The sequence below is a fragment of the Macaca mulatta genome, chromosome 20 (assembly GCF_049350105.2).
Source record: "Macaca mulatta isolate MMU2019108-1 chromosome 20, T2T-MMU8v2.0, whole genome shotgun sequence".
In the NCBI taxonomy this organism is placed as follows: domain Eukaryota; kingdom Metazoa; phylum Chordata; class Mammalia; order Primates; family Cercopithecidae; genus Macaca; species Macaca mulatta.
Window position 1 is genome coordinate 77512018 of NC_133425.1, and position 25366 is coordinate 77537383.

The 25366-nt window shown below is 41.5% G+C and overlaps 1 protein-coding gene and 1 long non-coding RNA gene across 2 annotated transcripts; one reads left to right on the forward strand and one right to left on the reverse strand.

Annotated features, from left to right (window-relative positions):
- Positions 1-3100: 3100 nt before the first annotated feature.
- MPHOSPH6 (M-phase phosphoprotein 6) lies at positions 3101-23805 on the reverse strand. Its single transcript, NM_001193603.1, has 5 exons — positions 23745-23805; positions 18165-18277; positions 5852-5942; positions 3735-3829; positions 3101-3290 (listed from the first exon to the last, which is right to left on the reverse strand). The coding sequence occupies exons 1-5, from the start codon at positions 23793-23795 to the stop codon at positions 3158-3160; spliced, it is 483 nt and encodes a 160-aa protein (NP_001180532.1). The 5' UTR covers positions 23796-23805; the 3' UTR covers positions 3101-3157.
- A 99-nt stretch (positions 23806-23904) lies between these two features.
- Positions 23905-25139, forward strand: LOC144338256 (uncharacterized). The gene is made up of 2 exons (XR_013412242.1): positions 23905-24088; positions 24288-25139. It is a non-coding gene; the product is annotated as an uncharacterized LOC144338256 (long non-coding RNA).
- The last annotated feature ends 227 nt before the right edge of the window (positions 25140-25366 follow it).

The following is a 25366-nucleotide window of genomic DNA, read 5'->3' on the forward strand; positions in this document are numbered from 1 at the left end:
GATTTTCTTGAAACTACCATTATAGCTACATCATCTCTCTTTCCCCCAAAAGCCCACTTAGATTAAGTTCATCAACCAATGGGAATGTCAGTGACTGCATAAGTATATCGGCGTGAAACAATGGTTATCTGTTAAACTGGATTTTATATCCATGTGGTATTCAGTTTTTTCCCCCAAGATCTGGGATAGTGAAAGTTCCCTTGATTTGTGGGCTTTGTCTCTGTGGTGCTAACTGCTGCAGTGCTTGCCTCCAGAATAGGCACTTCTGCTCATGGCTAGAGCCACAAACATTCCTGATCCCATTGGTGGCGTTTTCCTATTAAGTTGGGTGCATATTTTCATAGACATGATCAAACATTGCATATTATGATTAGAAATAAACCTGAGGACTGAGAAACTGAATATACAATGACCGGACCATATATAAAAATAGAATGTTGACCCATAACCTGTAGCAACCTACCCAAGAAACCAACTCCTATTTACAGTAAGCAACCCAGGAATCCAGCCTGCTACATAAACCACACTTGCAGGAAGCCAGATTGCTATACAAACCACACTTGCGGGAAGCCGGATTGCTACCCTGGAAGGTAAATAATTTCTGTAACAATTGGCCCCACATGGCCAGGACTTAATTAACTGACAGCTTCCCTAATTTTGCCCTTGCTTTCAACTTAGGACTAACTAGAGAAAGTCAAACATGTACCTCTTACCTATCACACAGGGTGCCCTGCACGTAGATACCTTATCTCTAGCGTCTTCATGCCAACCGTGCAATCAGAGCACACCTGAGCCTTCTCTTCCGCGGCTCTTAAATCTTTTGCATTCCTCTGCCTGCCTTTGAGTCTGCGCAAATGCTAGTGATGGTGGCTGACTCCTTTGCTATAGCAAGCTTAGAATCGATAGCCTTTGCTTTTCTCCTTTGGTCTTTGTTCAGTACTATGGTTTAAATAGTCTTTGTGAGCCAGTTGGTTTCTAAATCATTCTGCCATTCATTCACTTACAGGAGAAATGTTTACTGAAAGCTTCAACATAGGCCATATTCCTTGCTAGGCACAGGACAAATGAAATAAGATATGGGCCCTACCCTAGAGGACAGTAACTTGGCAACTAAGGGGATGAACGGGATGACTTGCCAACCGAGTCAAAGGGCATTAAAATATCGAGGCAGTGTTTTTTAAAAAGTGCATACTAATTCCTGGATTCATGAGATAACTTCCAGGAAGTTGTAGACAGATAAACATTTCAACTTTAATCATTATATACTTGAATGCAGATTAGAAAAATAAGCATTTTAAGCTTAGCAAACCCATGATTTCAGATATTATTGCTTTAGGATGTCGGCAACAGTTAAAATCTAGTCAGGAGATTAAAAGTCACCCTTATTTTAACAAAGAAAATTGAATATTATGAATTGTTAAGTGGGTATGGAAGAACTAAATGAGGCAAAAGGAAAACACTGTGATATCATGCAGGAAGCTGCCACTCCTAGAGAAGAGAGGGAAACTGTTCAATTTTTGAAACTTTGGAGGGGCCCCAAAGAGCCAAAACTCGGGCCTCTGACAGTAAGTTGTTATCCTGTTAATATCAGTGTCTCTGGGTTGGGTGGGGGAGCCCTGTGGCCAAGGCGCTGGACAGATGTCTGAATGAGTACAGGGTGGTTGGTGCTGGTGATGTCTCCGAGGAGTTGCTAGAAGCAGGAAACAAATCACCCATGAGTGGGACCACTCCATCTACCTCTGCTTGATTCCAGACTGTGCATTCTGACCAAGAACAGTCCCATGGAGTGGTCACTCAAAGCATATGTTACATTTGTCAGATGGGGTTGTATTCTACCCAGTGCCATAACTGAGTCTTCAGCAGCCCATTCCATCGTCCTATTATGCCCCCTGTTCCTGGGTGATGGGGGATATGCTAAGACCAGTGCATTCGAGGCATAAGCCCCCATTACCCGACTTCTTTTATGGTGAAATGAGTTTGTCAGTTAGAAGTTGTACTGTGCAGACAGGTACATAAGACATGTAGTAAGTCCATGGATTGTGGTGGTAGTAAGGCACGGAGAAGAACTTCTTGTTACCTCCCAGAGTTGGGAGGTGCATCATTCTCATATTCACAATGAAAAAAAAAATAACTTCAAATTCCTATCTTTTCTCGTAACTCACCAGAGAACCGAGGTCACAGAGCAATAAAACCTTACAGAGATTTGAGGAGAGAGGAGACATGTACCTCATTCACTTCCTGGGAGCAAAATTAAACCAGTAGTTCTCAGAAGTCCTAGGTACTTATCTCCAGACAGACAGACACACATACACACACTTAATTCTATGTGCTTCTTTCTATACTTAGCATTTAGAATAGAGTTCAGACTAGGAGATGGTGCCATTGGTCAGTGGTAAATTCTATTGGGCTTTACCGTAAGAAACTAATGGTTGTTTTTGACCTGTAAAAGGCAATTTCTTATGGTTCAACCGCATACATCACTATATTCTGACCAATGGCTGTTTTTTAAAGTTACTATTTGGAAAACAGTTATATTACTGAATTAGACTAAAATTGTTATTTGAAAGTACAAGAAAATATAAAAAGTATGTGAAAGCAGGTTTTTATTACAGAGCAATTTTTTTCTATTAATTCAATGCTTTAAATAACACAATACCATAAACTGACAATGACCTGGGAGCACGTAAACACTTAAGCCTGGAGAGGCATATTTATTCTTGATAAATTTATTTAATAAATTCTTAGAATATTTGATTCCAAACTGTATGTATGAATTGGCTTGACATAATAATTTAAATATAAACATAAGGGCAATTTAAACATTGGCAGTAATTTATATGAGTCAATTCAAGGTCAGTGACTGGAGAACTATATTACGATAAACCCGAGGTCAAAAAAACTTTAGGAAGCAGCCCTGTAAAAACATATACATTTGTAGATCAGGGGCTAAAAATTTATGAATGAATACCATGAAGCAAAGGATGTACAACATCCATCACACATCTGTTTTTTTAAACAGCATGGTTCCAAAATGATACATCTCTTTACAAAGTAAACGTTACAGTATTAATAACTATAGAGACGCTATCGGGATGAGCTCCAGATGCGCTGCTGACTTCCATCAAGCACCCATGGTCCATTGCTTAAGGCATCCATCTTAATCCTGGGGCTTTAAGAACATCTTCTTTGCTTTAATCGGTTTTATGTCTCCATTTTCATCTTCTTCGTAATTGGCATGGTCTCTCTTTCTGGCAAACTTTTTCCCAATTGTCCCCACCAAGGTCTCATATCTGTCAAGAGGATAGACAGCACGTTTAATTTCAAATAAAAAGGTAGGAATCAAACCTTGTCAAGAATATCAGACCAAATATGCAATAAAAAAGATTAAGAAAAAGAAAACTATGATTAAAAGAAACCATCTGATTTAACAATTTATGAACTTCTCCAAGAGTGATTAAATTCCTTGCCATTTTGGTGTTTGCATTACCCTAAATAAATTGAGATGTACATTTAAAAATACACATTTCCAGCAGCTCTGGAAATGGGCTCTCAACTGGCAGCCTGAGACAGGTCTGCGGCCCCTGCAGGCCATTAAGAGAAGGCTGATCACAGTCATCTTCCTACTAGGGGGACTCCCTTGAAAGCTGCCGTGGACTGTGGGGTAAGAGAAGCATTCCTGGGAGAGCCAATGAATGCTTGGTCCAGATTAGAAAGCTGCTGCGCAGGACGGTTACCTTCTAGCCATCTCTTCATCTGACACATCAAGCTCCACTGTTTCATCTTCGACTTCTTCTGCTTTGTGCTTAGCATTCATCTGAAGCATCAATTTCTGAAAAATACACCAGTGCTGACCTTCAGGCTAGAAAACGCTTGTGAAAGGAACTGATGTCAAACTTCTTTGAAGGCAGAGAAACCGAAGTCAAATAATCTAGAGAACTAGTTAAAATTGATAAGGGACTCTCTGTAATACTTGATATCACAATGGTCTAACAGAAGTCAGCTCTGAGTCAAAAAAATAGGCAAAGCCCCACTGGATTATATTTAGTGTGAATTAAAAGTGTATTTAAGATCATAAATCTTAGTACTAGTTACTGATATTTAAAGCAGGCATACTGCTGACACATTCCAGTGAGTGGGGGAAGAAATAATAAACTTTCAGATTTTCTCTGAACTTCCCCCACTCCATCTTTAAGCCAAATGGAAGAAGCACTAGTAGTCAATAATTTTAAATGCATCTCTTGGTGGTGGTGGTGGTGGTGCGTGGAGGCGGCAGCAGAAGTGGAAGGCTGGCCCTGTATGATGGAGGGAATCTGCACCTCAGCCCCACCCTCCTAAACTTTAGGGTGGATAATGCATCCCATGTAATATCCATGCACCACAGGTCTCTCCTTCAACTCTTTCACATAAACCTTTGTGATAATTATCCTCTGACCTTTCCTTTTTTTTTTTTTTTTTAAATGTGTAATCTCTTCTTTATAGCAAGAGGAGAAGGAATACAAGATGAGAAATCAGTCTCAACTAGTTTTTCTAAGGCTTAAAAGAGTGACAATAGTTCAAAACCTTTTCCTAGGGGGAGTGTATTCGGTGTTACAGAATCCAGTAATTACGGCCATTTGCTAACACCCATCCCTGCCCCCCATCAATTTCTGCGGGCAGTGGCACCTCTCCTGTCCCAGCGCAGCAGACGTACTGTGGAATGCTCGCCTATCCAAACCGTGCTCTTTGAACACCACATCTTCATAATCCCTGCCTTTTTCTTCCCTTTTTACCCCACTCTGCAGCCCCTCTCCTTCTCAATCTGAAGCTTAATTAAAGCAGGTCAAAGTGAGACCAGTAGATATGAAAAACAAACACTTCTAATATAACACCTTAATTATCACACATGCCTCCTTCCACTCTGCCAAAAAAGCAGAAAAGGAAAACTAATCTAGAGTCTTTCAATAAACTGTGGCAACTGGCTTAGTTAACTGTGGCTCCTGCAGAAGTGGTTCTTAACTGGGGACGATTCTTCCCACCAGGGAACCTGTGGCAATGCCTGGAAACATTTTTGGTTGTCACAACTGGGTTGGAGGGTGGGGTGTGTGTGTGCTGATATTTAGTTGGTAGAGAACAGAGGACAGGGATGTGGTTCATCATCCTCTTAAGAAAGCCACCACCACAAAGAATTATCTGGCCCCAAATGTCAACACTGCCAAGGGCGAGAAACCCTGACTTCGTGTAATATTTACAAAACTAAAGATTTATATCTCAAGTGTCCATTTGGTTCATCAAGTACCTGACAGGATGGCTTTTAACATATGAGCCAGAGTTCTAATGAATATTTGTTAAATAAAGGTCTGCTTCTCTATCCTGGAGCAGAAATTCAAATGAATAGCTCAGTTATAAGGCAAATATTCGTTTTTCAAACAAACTGTCCAAAGGATTCATTTAAAAATCTACTTACAAGCTTGGATTAAAACTGTCCATTAAAAAGTCAAATTATACAATTCTAAAGTAACATTTTTCCATTAGAAAAAATACATTTATAGGTGCCAGAAAATAACTTTTCATAATAGCATCATATGAATAAAATCTTGACGTTCCTGTAAACGACTCAACTTGAAATTCTAATATTTACAGTGGCACTGTCAAGGGCTGTATACCCCTATATGAAATTATCTACTCACCTCTACCACAAAACTAGACTACAATGCCTGCAATTCTTTAAATAGCTATGGTGATATTTCAAGACTTGTTATTTTCTATATAATGAGTAGAAATGGTACTTGGTAGAGAAATATCTAAGCCCAATTATTAGCAGAAAAAAAATCAATTGGAAAAATTTTAAATTTGAAGCAATTATATTTAATACCTCAACCTCAGGATTAAATCCTCTGAATGACATTCTTCCATAGAGAAGATCTTCACATAGTAAGAAACTCTGCTCTTCTATTATGAAACTCCTAAATGGGAACATAGAAATAGCATTTCTCCGTATATAAAGCACAACAAACAAAAGCCAAAACTGTGAATGAAAAAAATCAACCTATGGTTCTCAGTAGAATGAAGTAAAAATACAGTAAGATTTCTAACTTAGGGTTAAAAATAAAATCTGATTAATTTGGTCAGCAAAGGCATTAGGAGACAAGGGCAGCAGGCTGGAGGCACAACCTCTCTTAAACACCACATTTAATTTGCATAAATACCTACATAATATAAAGATCTAAAGTATCTACAATAAACTTGAATTTGCCAAAGTTGAAGCAAAGTTTCTTTTGTGTTTACATCCCCTCACCAAAAATTTTTTTCAATTCTTTTTCAGAAAGGAAATAATATGTATGTAAAAATACACATACAGTATACAGTGACACACTACTCCAAATCATTTTACTAAAGTTTCTGGCATACTTTGTATTTTCTTCTCAGGGATTTCAAAAATTCCATTTTCTAATTATCAAAGCAGCACATTTTAAGGAACATAATTTGGAAAGCAGAATAAAGTATGAGTTTATAAACTGCCTGGAAATTCCTTACCAAGAGGTTAAAAAGGACTGTTAGTATATTTGAGTATTTCCTTCCAGTCTTTTTTATACTTGCATTTACGTTGATTCTTGAACACAGGTCTGAGCTGTGTGGTACACTTATACACAGATTTTTTTCAAAAAATTTCAATAGTTTTTGGGGAACAGGTGGTTTTTTGATTACACGGGTAAGTTCTTTAGTGGTGACTTCTGAGATTTTGGCCCCCACCAAATTCTTATTACAAATCCAGGATAAGTAGTGGGAAATCAGAGGCTTGGGCAGCTTTAACAGTGTTATCAGTCAGAGCTCTTAGCTATAAACACCAAAGGCTGACCCTGGATGACTTCAGCAGAGGAGGAATTTACTGTAAGAACACACACTGTAGGCTCTTTGTTTCCAAGGGGGACTGGTTCCAGTCCCCCTTGTGGATACCAAAATCTGCGATACAAAGGGCCAGCTGTACTGGGCATCTCAGAATCACCGGGAAGGCTGGAGGGGCAGAACTGGAAGATGGACAGAAATAATGGTCGCTAGGTGGTTGCACCGAAACCAAAATCATGCTAGAGAATGACCCTAGGAAAACTGTTGCTGCTGCTGACAGGGCTGAGCACGACACCACTGACGGCATTGGGGCAGGCTGCGTTTCCCTGGACCAGGACATTACTGTCTCCTGCAGAATTTCTCTGCTGAGTCAGCACTTCATGACCCTAAATCCAAGGTGACATATCTATCTCTAGCCTGGCCATAAACCCTAAAGCGTGGCAGGAAAGCAAACATGCGGCTTTTAAGGCTTGTTTGCTGGAGTAGGCTCTGATTCTCATGAAGATTCCCTCATCCAACAAACACTTATTAAACCAAACTGTGTGTATTAAATCAAACTGCAGAAACAGCCACCAATAAAAGAGCCTCAGCTGCGCATAGTGGCGGATGGCTGGAGTCCCAGTTACTCAGGTGACTGAGGCAGGAGAACTGCTTGCATCCCGGAAGTGGAGGTTGCAGTGAGCCGAGACTGTGCCACTGCACCCCAGCCTGGGGGACAGTGTGAGACACATGTCTCCAAAAAAAAAAAAAAAAAAAAGCCTCTGCTCTCATGGAGGTTACAGTCTATAGAAAGAGGGGCCAAATAATGAATGAAACATTTATATCACAAAATGGATGAAAATAAAGCAGGTTATTCCATCCCGAGCTGTAGGGGAGTAATTGGTATGGAACTACCTTTCCCGCATCATAACTATATAAAACAGGACAAAATATAAAATGACTATGTTTAGATAATCAACAAGTCCAAGCATACAACTGTGATGCCTGGGTGAAGAAAATCAAATGAAGTGAGCCCCATGAATGCGGAGCTTTCTGCCTGGAGGCAATTTCCAGATTGTGGAGCAGGGAGTGGGAACTCACACAAAGCCCTGTCTTGCTGAGCTTAAGAGACAAACTGTTTCACTGGGGCTTTAGTTGAAAAAAATAAAGACACAAACTGAAGTTTGGGGTTATGGCGGTTGCTGGAATATGTGGGTGAGGATACCACAGAAAGGGAGCTACAGCATGGAATTCAGGACCTGCATATTGGGTTCCCTTGAATCTCTGGCTGACCATTAAGCTGCACATGTGCAGGATGAGTCTTCAGACTTGGGGGAAAAATAACTGCTGGAGAGATGATTTCTGGGAGAATACCTGCTGCATTAGCTTCCTGTGGCTGCTGTAACAAACTTAAGCTAACAAAATTGGTGGCTTAGAGCAACAGAAATTTATGCTCCTACAGTTCTATACAAAATTCAGGTGTTGGTAGGCCTGGGATCCCTCCAGAAGCTTCCACGGTTACAAGGCCTTTCTGTGTGTCAAATCTCCCTCACCTCCTCCTTATAAGGAAAGGTGATTATATTTATGGCCCACCCAGATAATCCAGGATAATCTCTCATCTAAAGATTCATAATTTACTCATATACCAGCAAGGTAAATTTTGCCATATAAGGTAACATTCACAGGTTCCAGAGATGAAAACCTAGATATTATTCGGGGGACCATTTTCCAGCCTACCATACCTGGGGCAAAAACAGTTACCCTGCAATTGTATGTTGAAGAAATAACAGAGCTTGCACACAGCAAGGAAATGTCTGAGTTCTGCCTGGCCAGAGAGGAGAGAACAAGCTAAACACTCTGTGATATTTAGTAGAAAGGCCACAGCTTAGGAGTAGAGACAATTTAGCTCTAGGGTAAAAGCTACAAAACACATCCTAACAAAAACAAGCTGACTGGCATGTAAGTTAACTGCCTAATGAAACAAAATTCAACACTCTATTAAGAAAAATAACAGAATCCAGGTAGTCAGCAATGTAATGCATATAAATGTACAGCACACAATAAAAAATTCCTAGACATGCAAGGAAGCAAGAAAATGTAACCCTCTCATAGAAAGAAGAAAAACAATTGAAGAAATATGAAATCAGTAGAAACGGACTTTAAAATAGTTATTGTAAATTTATTCAAGGATTTAAATGAAAACATGAATGCAATGAAGAAACAAACAGAAAGCCTGAATTAAGAAATAGAGACTGCAAAAAAATCAGTTAGAATTTATGTAAATAAGGGAAAATTTTTTAAAAATATATTACTGAAAAAAAATCTGAAGTGAAAAATTGGATTAGTCCTGTATCTATTAAATAAATGGAATTCATTACTAAAAATCTTTTCATAGAGAAAGCTTCAGATCCGGATGGCTTCACTGGTGAATTTCACCAAGCATTTAAGGAAGAAATAATTTCAATTTTACACAAACCAAGAACTGAGAAGAGGAGGTAGGAACACTTTCCAACTCATTTTATGGCCAAAACCAAAGACATTACAAGAACTCTACAGTCTAATATCTTATATAAATATAGATGTGAAAATCATCAATAAAATGTCAGCAAATTGAATTTAAAAATTTTAAATGTTACATATGAAGACCAAGTAGACTGTATGTCAGAAATATAAGGCTGTTCTGATATTCAAAAGTTGATATAGTTTTCAACACATTAACAAAATAAAAATCATGATCCTCTCATAAAAAATTATTTGACAAAATTCAACATCATTTATGATGAAAACCCTCAGCAAACTAGGAAAATAAAGGAGTATCTCTGAGCACTGATAAGGGGCATTCACGAAAACAGCACTTCATGTGTAATAGAGAAAAAGTAAAGGCCTTCCCAACTACGATCAGAAACAATTCAAGGACTACTCTTGCCGTTTCTATTCAATACTGTACTGGGTCCTTAGCCATGAAATAAATCAACAAGAGGAGATAAAACGTATACTCTCTTTTTTTGCAGATGACATAATTATGCATGGGAATCCACAAAAAACTACTTGTCAATGAGTCAATTTAGCATTACAGAATACGTCAACGTACAAACTTCAATTTCTACACACCCCTCCACCCCATACATACACACAACAAAGTTTGAAAAACTCTATTTATGATAAATAAATATATGAAGTACTTAGAGATAAAAATGCAATAAGTAAAGAAAATTTTTTCAATAAATGTTAATAGGCACGGTGGCTCATGCCCGTAATCCCAGCACTTTGGGAGGCCAAGGCGGGCAGATCACTTGAGGTCAGGAGTTCAAGACCAGCCTGGCCAACGCAGAGAAACCCTGTCTTTAATAAAAATACAAAAATTAGCCAGGTGTGGTGGGAGGCGCCTGTAATCCCAGCTACTCAGGAGGCTGGGGCAGGAGAATCGCCTGAACCCAGGAGGCGGAGGTTGTGGTGAGCCAAGATTGCGCCACTGCACTCCAGCCTGGGTGACAGAGTGAGACTCTGTCTCAAAAAAAAAAAAAAAAAAAAAAAAAGACCACAGGTTATCTATGAAAAACATGTCCTTTGATTTCTACCTCATGCTGTACAAAAAAAGTTAGAGGCAAACCATGGATAAAAATGTCAGCACTAAAACTACAAAATTTCTAGAAGAAAACAGAAAATATCTTATCACCTTGGCATAGCCAAGGATTCATTAGACAAGACTCATAAGGAATAAACCATAAAAGAAAAACATTAATAAAACAAAATTAATAAAAACTCATCAAAAGACAACATTAACAGGCTAGAAGAAAATATTCACTATATATATATAGGTGGCAAAGAACTTGTATTCAGAACATAAATAACTCCTACATGCACAGATGTATGTACGTTTTGTCTCAAAAAAAACCCTAGAAACACTGAGCTTGAGTTAATGATGTGCATGCTGTAATATTTCGGAAACAAATGTACTGATGTCTGCAACTTACTCTTACTGCATCAAAAATACAATAAACTGATGGATGGATAGTGGGATGAACAAATATGTGATATAAAATATTTTAAAAACCAAAACAACAACAAAACTTTCTCAATTTTTAAAATGGCCAAAATATTTGAAAAGGCACTTCACATGTGGAAATGGCCCAAAAAGAAGTTCTTTAACATTGTCAGTCATCAGGAAAATGCAAATTAAAAACCATAATAAGATGCCACTAAAATAGTTAAAAGTAAAAAGATACATAACTCCAAACTCTCATACTTCCTTAGTGAAAGTGTAAAATCATAGAACACTTTGGAAACTGGTCGGAAAATTTCTGTTGAAGTACAATTCGACAGTTACAAAAGAAATGAAAACATAACAAAAAAAACCTAGAATATGAGTGTTCATACCCGCTTTATACATAAGCGTAAAAAATCAGCCTGGGTGTGGTGGCTCATACCTGTAATTCCGGCACTTTGGGCGGCCTGAACCTGAAATCAGGAGTTCAAGACCAGCCTGGCCAACATGGTCTCTGTTAAAAACAAAATTAGCTGGGCATGGTGGTGCGTGCCTGTAATCCCAGCTACTCGGGAGGCTGAGGCAGGAGAACCGCTTGAACCCAGGAGGCAGGTTGCAGTGAGCTGAGGTTGTGCCAGTGCACTGTAGCAAGACTCTATCTCAAAAAAAAAAAAAAAGAAAAAGAAAAAACCCCCAGAAAACTGCAAACAATCCAACCATGAGTTCTTTAACATTATTAGTCATCAGGAAAATGCTAACTAAAAACCACAATGAGATGCCACTAGAATAAAATTAAAAAGATATCTAACTCCAAATGTTGAACTGTCATACTTCCTTAGTGAAAGTGTTGTAACACTTCTCTATTAATGACAGTCAATAAAACAATGAATAGATATACCGTGGTGTATCTGTAAAATGAAATACCACTTAGCAACAGAAACAAATTACTGATGTTCCAAAACAAGGATGAACATCCAAAACACTTCACTGACACAGTTAAGCACATACTGCATGATTCCTTTTTTATGAAGCTCAAGAACAGACAAAATTAATCTATGGTTTAAGAAATCAGAACAGTGCTTGCGTCAGAGCAGGGGTGAGAGTGATTACAAAGAGGGATGAAGATCTTCATGTGGTGATGGCAATGTTTCCTTGATAGTAGTATGGTTTACAAAGACGCATGTACTATCAAAACACAAACAGCTGTAGACTTAAGTACATTCCACTGAATGCAACAACTACCCCCACCCCCACACCCGCACACAGCGGTTTAAGGGGAGATAGTGAGGGCAGACAAGAGGAGAGGCGGCGTCTTTGAAAAGAGTGGTCTGGGTAGGCCTCTTGGGTGGGGTGACATCTGAGCAAGGACCAGGAGGCAGTGAGGAAGCAAGATATGAGGATGCCCAGGTGAAGAACATCTGAGGGCCCCATCATAAGTGGAGGCCCTGAGAAGGGAATCTAACCGGCCTGAGAAACATAAAGCCCCTGCAGCCGGAATGGAGAGAATGCAGAGTAGCAGGACGTCAGAATTACTTGCATGATAACACTAAGATGTCGTCTTTTACTGTGTTGACATTTGCAGACTGTGCAAAAGCAACTCTGGGTGAAATGAAATCTTAGCATGAGTGAAAGCAGCAGTGATACCAGACTATCCTGGTAGTTACATTCTTCACAGGTAGGTCCTCACAGTTCAAAGAAAAATGCCAGTTTCACATTAGGATGTTCTTGATGATACAGCACAAATTTATTTTTATTAATCTTAGCCCTCAATTACTTTAAAAAATATTTGGCATACAAAATTGAAACTATATATATAAGATACTTCTTCATAGTCAAATAATCTAACAGCACTTGTGTGACTGAACTGAGAGATGAATTAGACACCTTTTTTCACTGTGACACTGTAACTATGGTTTTGTGGGTTTGGGTTCTTTGGCAGACATTTTCTTGAAAATAAAGTGAACCTGACACTTCAAGGGGAACAACTGACACTATTTATTGCCAATAACAAAATTCAAGCTTTCAAGCAAAAGTTAGAATTCCGAATAGCTTTTATCTGTCATCTTGGGCTTGATAGCTTCCCAACACTTAAAAGACTTTTCTGATGAAATCGACAGTGATACTAATGAATGTGATTTTTGATATTGTATAACAAGATGAGTTAACATTGGGAAAATCTATACAACGCATTTTCCAAATGACAGATGCATGATGTTAAGAAATCATATATGGGTAAAAGATTAGAATACAAGACAGACCAAGACATGAAAAGTTCACTGGTGTTTTCAGATTCCACATTGCAATTTACTCTGAAGAAACTACTACTGATTGAGTTTTGGAGTTGTACCAAAAAATCATATGAAAAGGCCATTGAACTACTCCTCTCTCTTCAACCGTATCACCTGTGTGAGGGTGGCTTTTCTTTATATACTTCAACCAAAACAACATGCTTTAACAGGCTGACTGCAGGCGTTCAGAGTCCAGCTGTCTTCTAATATGCCAGAATGTTAAAGAGATTTGCAAAAACAGAAAACAGTGCCACTCTTCTCGTTAAATATTTTGTCTTAAAAAAGTTATTTTTCATTAAAAATGTTAGGTAATGAGTTTGTTTTCTAAATGAATATTTAAATAATTTAAAAAATTTCTTATATAGTAAATATTGACAAATATAAACCACACAAAACACTCTCTAGGAGTTCTAAGTAACTTTTTTTGAGATGGAATCTCGTTCTGTTGCCCAGGCTGGAGTGCAGTGGCGCGATCTCGGCTCACTGCAACCTCTGCCTCCCGGATGCAAGGGATTCTCCTGCCTCAGCCTCCTGAGAAGCTGGGACTACAGGCACGTGCCATCAAGCCTGGCTAATTTTTTTTTTGTATTTTTAGTAGAGACGGGGTTTCACCATGTTAGCCAGGTCTCAATCTTCTGACTTCGTGTTCTGCCTGCCTCGGCCTCCCAAAGTGCTGGGATTGAGCCACCGTGCCCGGCCTAGGAGTTCTAAATAATTTTTATAAATGCAAATAGCTTCTGAGTTCCAAAACTTTGAGAACCACTGTGATTTTGGTTCCTCTCTCACTGGCCCTCTAGTCTAGCCAGCACCTCACTTACTTCAGAAATGCCTCTCCCAGAGGGAATCTAAATTTGGGCACAGAACTTGCTGTTCAGCTTTTTCTACGAACTTGGGATACCTTCTCAATTGCCCAATCTTATTCCTTATAGAGTGAGCAGCTGATGAGACCTCCTCAATTCCAAAGTAAATCACCTCTCTAGGGAAAACACCACACATCAAAGCTTTCACTTAAGATAAATGAGGGACCCAGAGAAAGGCAACCTCCAGAGGCCAGGACTGGATTCAGAGCAGGACTGCTGGCCCCTCAGAGGTCTTTCCCACGGCTCTGCACTGACACCGTAACTTTAATATACAAAGGAGCACAGGTGTTTTGTATCTACATGCATGGTTTTAAGAATTAGAAAAATTAATTATAGAGTTGGCAAGCAAGTGAAATACTTCAAAACGTAACCGTTTTTATATTTTAATTATCCAATTTTCATTAATGAGGTTCTATAATTTTAGGGCTAAAACACACAAAATGATCTATTTCATAAATTTCGCAGATGAGAAACTACTGCTGAGAAAAAGCTGCACTTGCCTAAAGCCACAAATAGCATGGCAAAACTCCAGTTAGAAAACCCTCCCTCTCAGTGGGTCTCACATTCCTGCACATTTTTTGAGTGAGGCACTAACTGCCTGTTTGTTCTGGGCTATCTTTGCAAGGATATCTGCATAGCAAGCAGCCTTGAAAAACAGTCTTCCTCTAAAGCAAAGGGCAGATTTGCTCACTGTCCAGCATAATGCCGATGCCTCTTTTGGGGCTGAAGGCAAGTCTGCTTGTGGTCCATTACCAAGAGTTCCAGTTTTCTAGGATCAGGAGATCTCAGCTATGATGCAAATCCACTGGGTTCACAGCATCCACCTGGGCCACTTAATGCCATCCCTCATAGGACTTGGGGACAAAAGAGAAATGATGCAAACTTGATGCTTGGGCTGCTTGCTGTGCAGTAAGTCCTTTGTCTCTGATGGTGTTCAGGATACACTACCCCCAAAATATGGCATCTTGGCATACTGAAAATTTTATGTTGAAGGAATCTGAAAAATGACGTGCAGGTAGGATTTTCTGACTGTCCCCTGAAGCAGGTCATAAAACTCACATGAGAGGTGCCCTCCCTACACTCAGAGGAAAGCAACATCCTTATCTCAGAAGAAGAGACACAGAGGGGAATGTGAACAAAAGACTTGCTAAGTTTCTCCTGGTTTATTACTCTTCGCTCATACCCCTTGGTCTTATCATATTTCTTCACAACTTTCTACTCTTCATCAAACCTAACATAAAAACACTCAGGTTCAATCAATTCTTCAGTCTTCATTTTCTTATGAGGGCTCCTGTGTCACCTAAAACTTTTGTGAAATAAAAGTGTACACCTTTCTCTTGTTAATCTGTCTTTTGTTACAGGGACCCCAACTAATGAATTTCAAATGGTTGGAAGGAAAGGATATTGTCCCTCCCCTACATCTCAGACCTAGAAGGCTCCTATCTTCCACCAGCATCAGTGGAAGTGTGGCAGGCTAACTTGTTAGTTTCAGGTCCCTATAGCTTCTGAATTCAAATACACCACAAAATACAAGCATAAGACGCACAATAGTCAAAAATACTTCTTAAACAACTTGCTACGGCAAAGGGGTAATAAAACTGCCTATACCTGCACACTCTTACTGGACCATATCCTTGGGGGAAAAACAATATGGCAATACATAGCAAAATCTTTGATCTGGTAAATTTCACTCCTAGGAATTCACACTATATCGGGTTCCCTGGAAACAGACTCTGAGACAGAGTTATATGCAGAAAACTTAGCAGGTAGTGTTGTTCAGCAGATGCCCTTCTAGGAAAACAGACAGGAGGACTGGGCAGAGGGAGAAGATGATGTGCAATGTGGCTACACTAAGGCCTCAGCCACATAGGAGAGCTCTGGAGTCAGGAAAGTCCTTCAGTTGTTCCAAGTTGAGGCACGGCAGCTAGATCATCATTCCCCTACACAGTCTAGCCACCGGTTAAAGGTGTCCTCTGTGAGGCAGTGTTAACACTGAATAGTCCTAATTATCTTCACTGAATTACAAACTGATACGGCTGACATTAAAAACGGGAAACTTGAGACTTTCAGAGCATAGACACATGCAATCTCCAACTTCACAGAATAGTTCAGATTAACACTAGCAAAAAAGGATGCACAAACATAAGACAGTAGAAAGGAATGGGCGTACTTCATATACTGAGGTATAAGGAAAAGCACACAACGGCGACAATCACTGTGCTTTACGCCTGGCGCTATAGTGACTGTTTTACATATATTACCTCATCTACTTCTCGGAATGCACTGGACAGGTACTATCTATCATCATACCCAATATACAAATGACACAAAACAGGTTAAGTAACTCACCCAAGGTGATAAGTAAACAAGTGGCGGAGCTGGGCATCAAACCCAGGTCTGCCTGACTTCAGAGCCCATGTGCTTAATCAACCAATCCCTTCCATGATCTCCCTATTTAGAGTGTTAAAAACAACAACAACTACAATACAACACATATACCAAGGATATGTCATCCATTTACCCCTCCAGACTTACTTCCCATCTTCAGCCCTGTTCTCTGGCCTGGGAGGCTGACTTGAATGTAATGCACGGAAGGGCTCCTTTGCTGCCAGGTACCTGGCTCCCTTGCTAGGATGACCTTGGGCTGGCTGTACCCTTGAATAGAGGTAGCAGCTCCTGTAAGGTGCTCTCTCTACACAGCTTATCTCCAGATTCAGTAGCAGCCATTCCCCACCCACCCCTTGACTCTGCAAGCTCAGGTGGTAATCATTCCCACTACACATGCTAGGAGGTACTGCACTGTCCCGAGGGGCTCCCCTCTGCCCCACCCACACCTTGATAGTCTCTCCTCAGTCTGAGAGTGTCATCTTTTTCTGCCAACATCCTGAGCTGATATACACACCTATACATAAACAGGATGCTGAGTAATGGCAAACAATTATTATTTACCGTCCCAGGAAGAAATGTAAAAGTCATTTTCTGGGAACAATATGCTGTATTTGGGGGAAAAATCTGGAAACAAGACAGAAACAGTCCTGCTCTTTCAATAAACAACTGGAAGGAACACTTTGGCAAGTTGAGTTAACACATAAAATTAAATGATAGCTCCTCAGCAGCAAAGGTCCCTTCCTCCCCGTGACCCTGCGTCTGGCATTATCTTCTCCCTCCTTACTAACATCATGCTTCCTCCAAGAAGTAGAGAAAAAAAGTACCTTCCCCCCATCCCTCCTGGTGGGACATACTTTCTACCTTTAGAGAAGGGTATCTAACCTTCAAACAAGGTCCAGAGCTCAGCCATATGAACAAGGGAATATAACACTCCAAATCAAAGCCCAAACATCAGGTACAGGATGGAAAGACATAAATGTGCCTCAAGATAGTGAGCAGCATCTTCAGTCATTTGAACAAAGTTTAAGTAAAACTACCACAACACAGAGCTTACTAATGGTAAGGAAAGTATCCGGGAAAAATGAAAAATAGCTTCCAGAAGGATTCAGCTAAATTAATGGATGAAATAAATCCATCACTCCTTCACTCAAAATTGTTGATCAGGCACCAGCCAAGCTTGGGGCCAGAAACCGTCTACCCCAGCTTCAGCAGTGACTAGCTGGGTGAACCTGGGCAAGTTACCCTCCCTTAAGCTCAGTTCCTCAACTCCAAAGGGGACAGAATGATAGGAGGCAGCTCCTAAGTTTGCTATGAAGATTCAATAACTAAGGATGTAAAGTGTTTAGCCCAGTTCCTGGTACACACTATAGATTCAGTAAATGTTAGTTAAAATGGATGGTATTACAAGTAATAACAATTTTAAAAAAAGAAACAAAAACTCCTGACCTGCCTTAAAATGCTCAACCTAATGAACTCTGTAATTGAAACAAAACTGGAGAGGTCTGAAGTACACACCTAATCTTTAGAACTTAAGGTGATAGAGAGAACATTATAGCTTCCCTAAAAGGTCTGCTGTTACTATCAGAGACGTGGGCTAGGTTCCTTTATTCAACGTAAAAAAGGACAATGTGATAAACAGTGGCTGGGAGGGGGAGTAGTAAAAATGTATAAATCCATGTACAACTTTTATAGGTTTAATATTTTTTAGTTGTGCTGCTAACTCAATAAACTGAACAGAAACTATTTCATGGGCTTTATGTCACGGGAATGATGAGTTAAATTTACCAGGAGTTTCCTTCTGAACGCCCCAACCATTGTCAGTATAAATTTGAATAAACCTACTCTTTTTCTTTAAGCTCTGGCAAATCCAAGTACCAGTGTTCTTCACTAATGATTTTCTTTTCTTCTTCTTCTAGTTGTTTCTTGGTTTCCGAGTCCAGTCCCCTTTGCATAAACTGTGAAAACAAACAAAATCAATGTCAGAAACTTTTCCCATTTTAGAAATGAGGAAACCCCAAATAATTTTCTTCTATGTGCTCTCCCTCATTTATCTATGGAACCCATCTCAAGATTGAGGGTTGGGGCAAGTGATCAAATGGTTTAGCTCTACCCTTCTAACTTTACACTAAATGATGAGGGATTGTGTCAGGGCATGAGAAAATGCACAATGTATGTTTCCTCCAAAAAACTTAAGGGCTAAGACATCACATTCGAAGGTCTTGCGCTCACCCACAGAGCCCACTGGCTTTGGCACCTGCTGATCTGGGGTTGAAATGCTCTTCTTATCCTCTTTCACCTGGCCAACTCCTCGCCCGTCTGACATAGGTAAAGCTACCACACTTCTGTGAGTGCCAGTAAAATTAGTGTCTCTCTCCTAAATGCTTCCAAGGCTCCTCCAATAGACTCACCACATCTTAACTTTTGGGCATCTATCTCTTCTGGAGACCTTAAGGACTGGGTGTCAGGGTCATCTCCTTCATCTATCCCAATATGATGACTGAAGCACAGTAAGAGCCCGATAAATGTAGACAGAAGCAAAGGTACGTCTATAAGTCTGCTCTTCATTTTTATTTTTCCTCTGAAATGCTGCTAAACTCTTCAGCTGTTCTTATTATCAAATCTGCAGAAACTTGACTCAAAATATGGCAGTAAATAACAGTGCTGCTGCCAGTCTCTCATTAGCATGAATACCTGTATTTCTTCAGGGAATAAGTGAACAAACTTAAGAGGCTAAACACAGCAAAATGATAAAATATCAACACTGAAGAAAATAAAATATGAAAATACCCAGGAGCCTCCTAGCAGTTAGGTTTCAGGTTCCACTGGTTTCTATGTATCCCCATTTCTTTCCCTTATTCAGTTCCCATATTTCTTTTTTTTCGAGACAGAGTCTTGCTCTGTCGCCCAGGCTGGAGTGTAGTGGCATGATCTCGGCTCACTGCAACCTCCACCTCCTAGGTTCAAGTGATTCTCCTGCCTCAGCTCCCGAGTAGCGGGGATTACGTGCCTGCCACAATGCCCAGCTAATTTTTATATTTTTAGTAGAGACGGGGGTTTCACCATATTGGCCGGGCTGGTCTCGAACTCCTGACCTTGTGATCCACCTGCCTCGGCCTCCCAAAGTGCTGGGATTACAGGCGTGAGCCACTGCGCCCGGCCCAGGTCCCATATTTCTTCTCCTTCTATTCCAGCTCTTCCAAACATAAGCCTCTTTAGGCATAAGGGCTTTAACAATCACTACTAAGTTAAATGAAAAAAACCTTAAGAATGTTCATGAATAAAATAGTCATGTGCTGCAAAATGATGTTTGGTCAATGATGGAACCCATATATGATGGTGGTCCCATAAGATTACAATACTGCACTTTTACTGTAACTTTTGTATATCTAGATATGTTTAGATACACAGATACCACTGTTACAACTGCCTACAGTATTTAGTACAGTAGCATGCCGTACAGGTTTGTAGCCTACGAACATCAGGCTGTACCATACAGCCTAGGTGTGTGGTAGGCTACCCCATCCAGGTTTGTGTAGGTGAACTCTATGATGCTCTCACAATGATGTAATCACCTAACAATGCATGTTTCAGAATGTATCCCTGTTGTTAAGTACCACATGACTGTGATAACATCAAGCACTGATGATAGTGTGAAGAAACTGCACTCAAACATTGTTGGTAGGAAAGTAAATGGTACAGCCACTGTGGAAAACAGCGTGGCAGTTTCTTAGCAAACTAAACATACACTTACCATATGACCCAGCAACTGTCCACGCAAAGTGAGCGCATGTAAAATGGTGAAATCTGAGTAAGCTCGCTGTCAATGTCCTGGCTCTTTATTGTATTCTAGTGTTATAAAATGTTGCCGCTGGGGGAGGTGGCATGAAGGATGCACGGGATATCCCTGTATACTTTTTGCAACTTCCTGTGAATCTATCACTATTTTAAATAAAAAGTAAAAGAAAACAAGTTTGCAGACTAGTGTTTTGCAGTCCTCATCCATTTTACCTGTGCCTATATCCTCATCCCAGGAAAGAACTGTAGTTTCTGGAACGTGCACACTATATTTCCCGGTCCTTTTGCCTTTGCGACTTAACAACATGTTTCCATTTTCTGTCTGGCAAAATATTTACTCTTTTAGGCCCACAGCATGTGTCCTTTGGTAAGACTTCCCTGGCTGGCATTTGGCTTGGCTCTTCCCAGGCCTGCTCCTATAAAGAAGCACCTTCCCAAGACAGCCTGATAAACACTGGATTATCGTTCACCATCATGCTGCTTTGGTGTCTCCCAAGACTATGATTCTGAATAGACCATGACTCTTGTTCATCTTGTATCATTGGTACTTAGGCAGCACCCTTGGTACACAAGAGCTCACTCAATGAAGGTTCTCTGAATGTAAATGAACCTAGACTTGTCTTATTTTTCCAGACTCTCTTTCTGGGATGGTTTTTTTTAAGTGCATATACCTCATTTCATCACTAATATGCCTCGTGGTAAAACTCATCAATACCACCCAACTGCCCTTATTTCTCCTATTTAGTCATGTACCTATTCCTTTGGTATACAAAATAGCCATATACATATGTTCTGTACACACAGAAAGGATAGAACTCCCTGTGAATATGAATCAAGCACCTCCAGACTTAGGTAGAAGTTCGATTCTCCTACTCTAGGGCATTTCAGAACACACTCCAAAACCAGTGGGGACTCACAGCAGGCAACAGCACAATATGGTCCTCAGGCTAGATGTCCGTTGTTGTTGATACAGCCATGGTCATCCTGTCCCAAACAACACTGGCAGAGCTGAGTAGTTGTAACAGAGACTGTCTGGCTCATAAGCCCAAAATATTTATTATATGGTCTTTTACAGAAAGCTTGCCAAGCCCTGTTCTAAAAGTCTAACAGTACTAAAATCACAAATAAGCACCCTTTCTACAACCATTCCATACTGGAAGACCTTCCATCCACATCTTTCTTTTTCTGCTTCCCATCGGGATCATCCTGCAATGGCTGACCAAGTCAAAGGCCTTCAAGTGAGTCAGGATTAAATCCTCAACCCTCTCATACTTGCCCTAAAAAGTGGTCCCCAGGGATGGGTTTCCTGGAAGACAATTTTTCCATGGGTGGTGGAGAGGGGAGGGGTAGATGGTTTAGGGATGATTCAAGTGCATTACATTTATTGCGCACTTTGTTTCTATTATTATAATATGTAACGAAATAATTATACAACTCACCATAATGTAGAATCAGTGGAAGCCCTGAGCTTGTTTTCCTGAAACTAGACAGTCTCATCTGTGTGTGATGGGAGACAACGACAGATCATCAGGTATTAGATTCTCATAAGTAGAGCTCAAGGTAGATCCTTCATAGGTGCAGTTCACGGTAGGGTTTTTGATCCTAGGAGAATCTAGGATTCTGCCACTGATCTGGCAGGAGGCGGAGCTCAGGTGGTAATGCAAGCTATGGGGAGCAGCTGTAAATATAGATGAAGCTTCACTCGCTTGCTGCCTGCTGCTCGCCTCCTGTTGAGCAGCCCGTTCCTAACAGGTCATGGACTGGTGCTGCTCCGTGGCCTAGTGGTTGGGGACCCATGTTATATAGGACTTAGCTCTGGTTAAGGCACCCTAAGTGCAGCTGTTCCATGCCTTCTCACAGTATACTCTTTTCTATCAGTATAGATAGTGTCTCCTGCTATCTTGCCAGTAAGTTTTTTCTCATCAATGACCAAAACTGCTAAACCAAATACAGAATCTGGGTGATCTTTTTCCTTCTCCTTTGCTTCCAATGTCCAGTTGCGTCTCCCCATTTGGTGGGAGTGGACACTTGTTTTAAGTTAATTTCTTCCTTCTTAGTTGCAACTCAGATATTTAGTTTGAGCCTGAGTCACCCAGTACATCATCTGGCTTATTCCAAGAGCTAAAACAACTGCTAAAATCTTTTCAATATCTGCTTGGCCAGTTCACTCCACTTCTCTGAAATTAATGTTATTACAAATCATAAAATCAAAAGCAAACTCTGTTCAGTAAAGATTCAAATTTTCCTAATATGCATGAAAGTGCTTGACAAACTCTAAGTTAGATGTAATTTGTCCTGCATCCTCATTCACCCATTCATTCCTAATTCCATCCTAGCTCAACTCCATTCAAATCTTGCCCATGTAATGTTTACTCTCTTTTTTTTTTGAGACAGGGTCTCCCTCTGTCACCCAGGCTGGAGTGCAGTGGCACCATCTCAGCTCTCTGCAGCCTCGATCTCCCAGGCTCAAGTGATCCTCCCACTTCAGCCTCCCAAATAGCTGGGACTACAGGTGCGTGCCACAAGGCCCAACGAATATTTTGTATCTTTTGTAGAGATGAGGTTTCACCATGTTGCCCAGGCTGGTCTTAAAACACCTGGGCTTAAGCGATTTGTCTACCTCAGCCTCTCAAAGTGCTGAGATTACAGGCATGAACCACTGCGAATGGCCTCTCTCTCCAATCTTTCAAAACATTATGAACGCTTCCTTCCTTCTTTTGGAAATTCGACCTCTTTAAACATGACATGTAACAGTTTGCTACCCTCTATAAGTAGTGCTCAGTGACAGGCATCACAGAGTAAGTAACACAGAGCCAGGGTTCTGGAGCAAGACTGCCTGAGTTCCCGTCCTGTCTACACTACTTATTAGCTGTGCGACTTTGAGTAAGTTACTTATTTCTGTTTCAGTTGCCTTAACTGTAAAAAGAGAGTTATTGCCTGTAGTCACCTCAAAGTGTCATTATGTGAATTGCACAGGTTAATATACGCAAACCCCTTAAAACATTGTCTAGTACTATAAATAGTTGCTATTTTTTTATACTGTTCCCCGTGTCAATAGCTTTCCATTGCTCACAAAATAAAGGAAAATATCCTTAATCTGGCCTCAAATTTCCTGCACGTTGTGACCACTGCCTACTCTGCAACCCCATTTCTTAGTACTTGCCTTCCAGACATACTGAATTACCTCTCATTCTTGGAAATCTCCATGGTTTTCTTTTTCTTTCTTGCCTCGTGGACTTCTGAACTCAGGTTTCTCCTAGTTTAGGACGCTGTGCCTCCCACCCTCCCAGGAACCTAAAGGGACCACTACCCCGCGAGAAGCTGGGTGAGTTCCCAGGGCTCCGGCGCTTCTACCCTCACTGCACTTGGTAAGCTGTACCCTGACTGCTTGCTCCTGTGTATGCGAGCTCCCATCCACCCGTGGGCCTCCTGAGAGTCGGCCTAATTCGTAACCCGGTTCCCAGTAAACAGTGCAGAGCAGGCGCTAAGTGAATGAATGAGCACGAGAGCTGGAAGCCCTCTGAGGCCCCTCTGGTGTCCCTCGTTCGCCCGCCGCCTCGGCCCTGGCCAGGTCGGAACGATCGGGTGCCCCTATCGCCCGGCATGGCTCTCTCAGTGTCCCCGCACCTTCATGCGCAGCAGATTCTTGGACAACTTTGTCTTCCGCTCGGCCGCCATGGTGGCTTCCGCCCAGCGCCGCACTCCGGCCGCGAGCCTCACTGCACATGCGCGGAGCCGCGTGCGCAGCTGCGTCGCTCTCGTAAAGCGCACCGCCCCGCTCCGCCCCGCGGCCCCGCCGCTGCGTGTCGCGCGCCGGCGCGGCCACTCAGCGGGCGCTCTGGTGACTGAGAGGCTGGGGTAAGCGCGCGGCGCGGTGGCGCGGGGATGAGCGCGGCAGATCCCAAAAAGGCCAAAGTCAGAGGAGGACCCAGAGCCTGGCTTCCCCGAGCCGGGGGCCGCCTTCCCGGGACGTCGGCCTGGCCCCCTCGGGGACCCATCCTCGCTCAGGGACTCCCTTCCTCAGAGACTCCCTTCAGACTCAGTAGTCCTCGCCAGCCTCACAGGTTTGCGTCACGCGTGCCACCCGCCTGGGTCTGGTTACCCACGTGTATTGTTTTCCTAACGTGGATGGCGGGCTTCCTGTGTTCTGGGTCCCTGTGCAGGGGCCAGGTCGTTTGCTCTTCACCAGGACCCTACGAGTTGCTGCTTTCCTTACAGCAGCCCTGAGTCCCGGGGAGCGTGGCGGGGGCCACCCCAGGCGGGCTGGCTTCATCCCCGGGCTGCTGCCGGTGCGTGTCTGGCCGAGTGATCCCTGCTAAACAGAAGAATCTGAAGAAACTGCAAGGGATGGAGGCAGGGATGGGTGCCAAAGACACCTGAATGAGAAGAAGGCTTGGTTTTGATCTAAAGAATTGAAAAGACCAGCCTGGGCAACATAGTGAGACCCTATCTCTACCAAAAAAAAAAAAAAATAGGTGGGTGTGGTGGCACGGACCTGTGGTCTCCATTACTTGGGAGGCTGAGGCTGGAGAATCACTGGAACCCGGGAGGTCGAGGCTGCAGTGAGCTGAGATCCCACCACTGGACACCACCTTGGGCTATAGAGCAAGCCTTTGTTTCAAAAACAAAACAAAAAAGAATTTTAAAAACCACTGAAAATAGAGTGGCATTCATACCCTGGTGTTTAATGCTCTGGGTACCAACTAAACACGTTTTCAAAAATCATTCCCAGGTCCGACGCTTTGGAACACCCTCAAGCTAATAGCATTTCAGCTGATAGCATAGATTTTATGTCAGATTCTTGACCTGGTCACCTTATGGGTAATTAGTTCGCTTAATCTCCCTAAGAACCGGAAAGAAGGTATTGTCATCGTGTTGTTAGGAATTCTGAGACACAGAGCGGGTAAGGGACTTGGTGGAATTCACACAGCTAATCCATGTTAGAGCTGAAATTCAAACACCGATTTGGATGTTAAAAGCCCTTGAGGTTTTCCCAGGAGTAAATAAAATCATTGTAATGTACTAAGTGGCTACGGAATCTTATTCACTTGTGACTGTGTGTGAGATGCCGGGGTATAATAGCGTGTAAAAACACCTATCCTCATCTTTCCTGAAGCTGATATTCTGGACATAAGTAAGTGGTGACTGCCGTGAAATAGAGGAAACAGTGTTGTGACCCCTAGAGTAACGTTTAGGGTTACTTTAGACAAGGTGGTCTGGAATGGCCCTTGTCAGATGGTGGTGCTAAG

Excerpts from the sequence above, each read along its gene's own strand:
- MPHOSPH6 (NM_001193603.1), bottom strand. The coding sequence starts at position 23,795 with ATGGCGGCCGAGCGGAAGACAAAGTTGTCCAAGAATCTGCTGCGCATG. Across the intron at positions 18,278-23,744 it reads AGAATCTGCTGCGCATGAAG|TTTATGCAAAGGGGACTGGA; the intron begins GTGCGGGGACAC and ends TTGTTTTCACAG. Across the intron at positions 3,830-5,851 it reads GATTTAATCCTGAGGTTGAG|AAATTGATGCTTCAGATGAA; the intron begins GTATTAAATATA and ends TGTATTTTTCAG.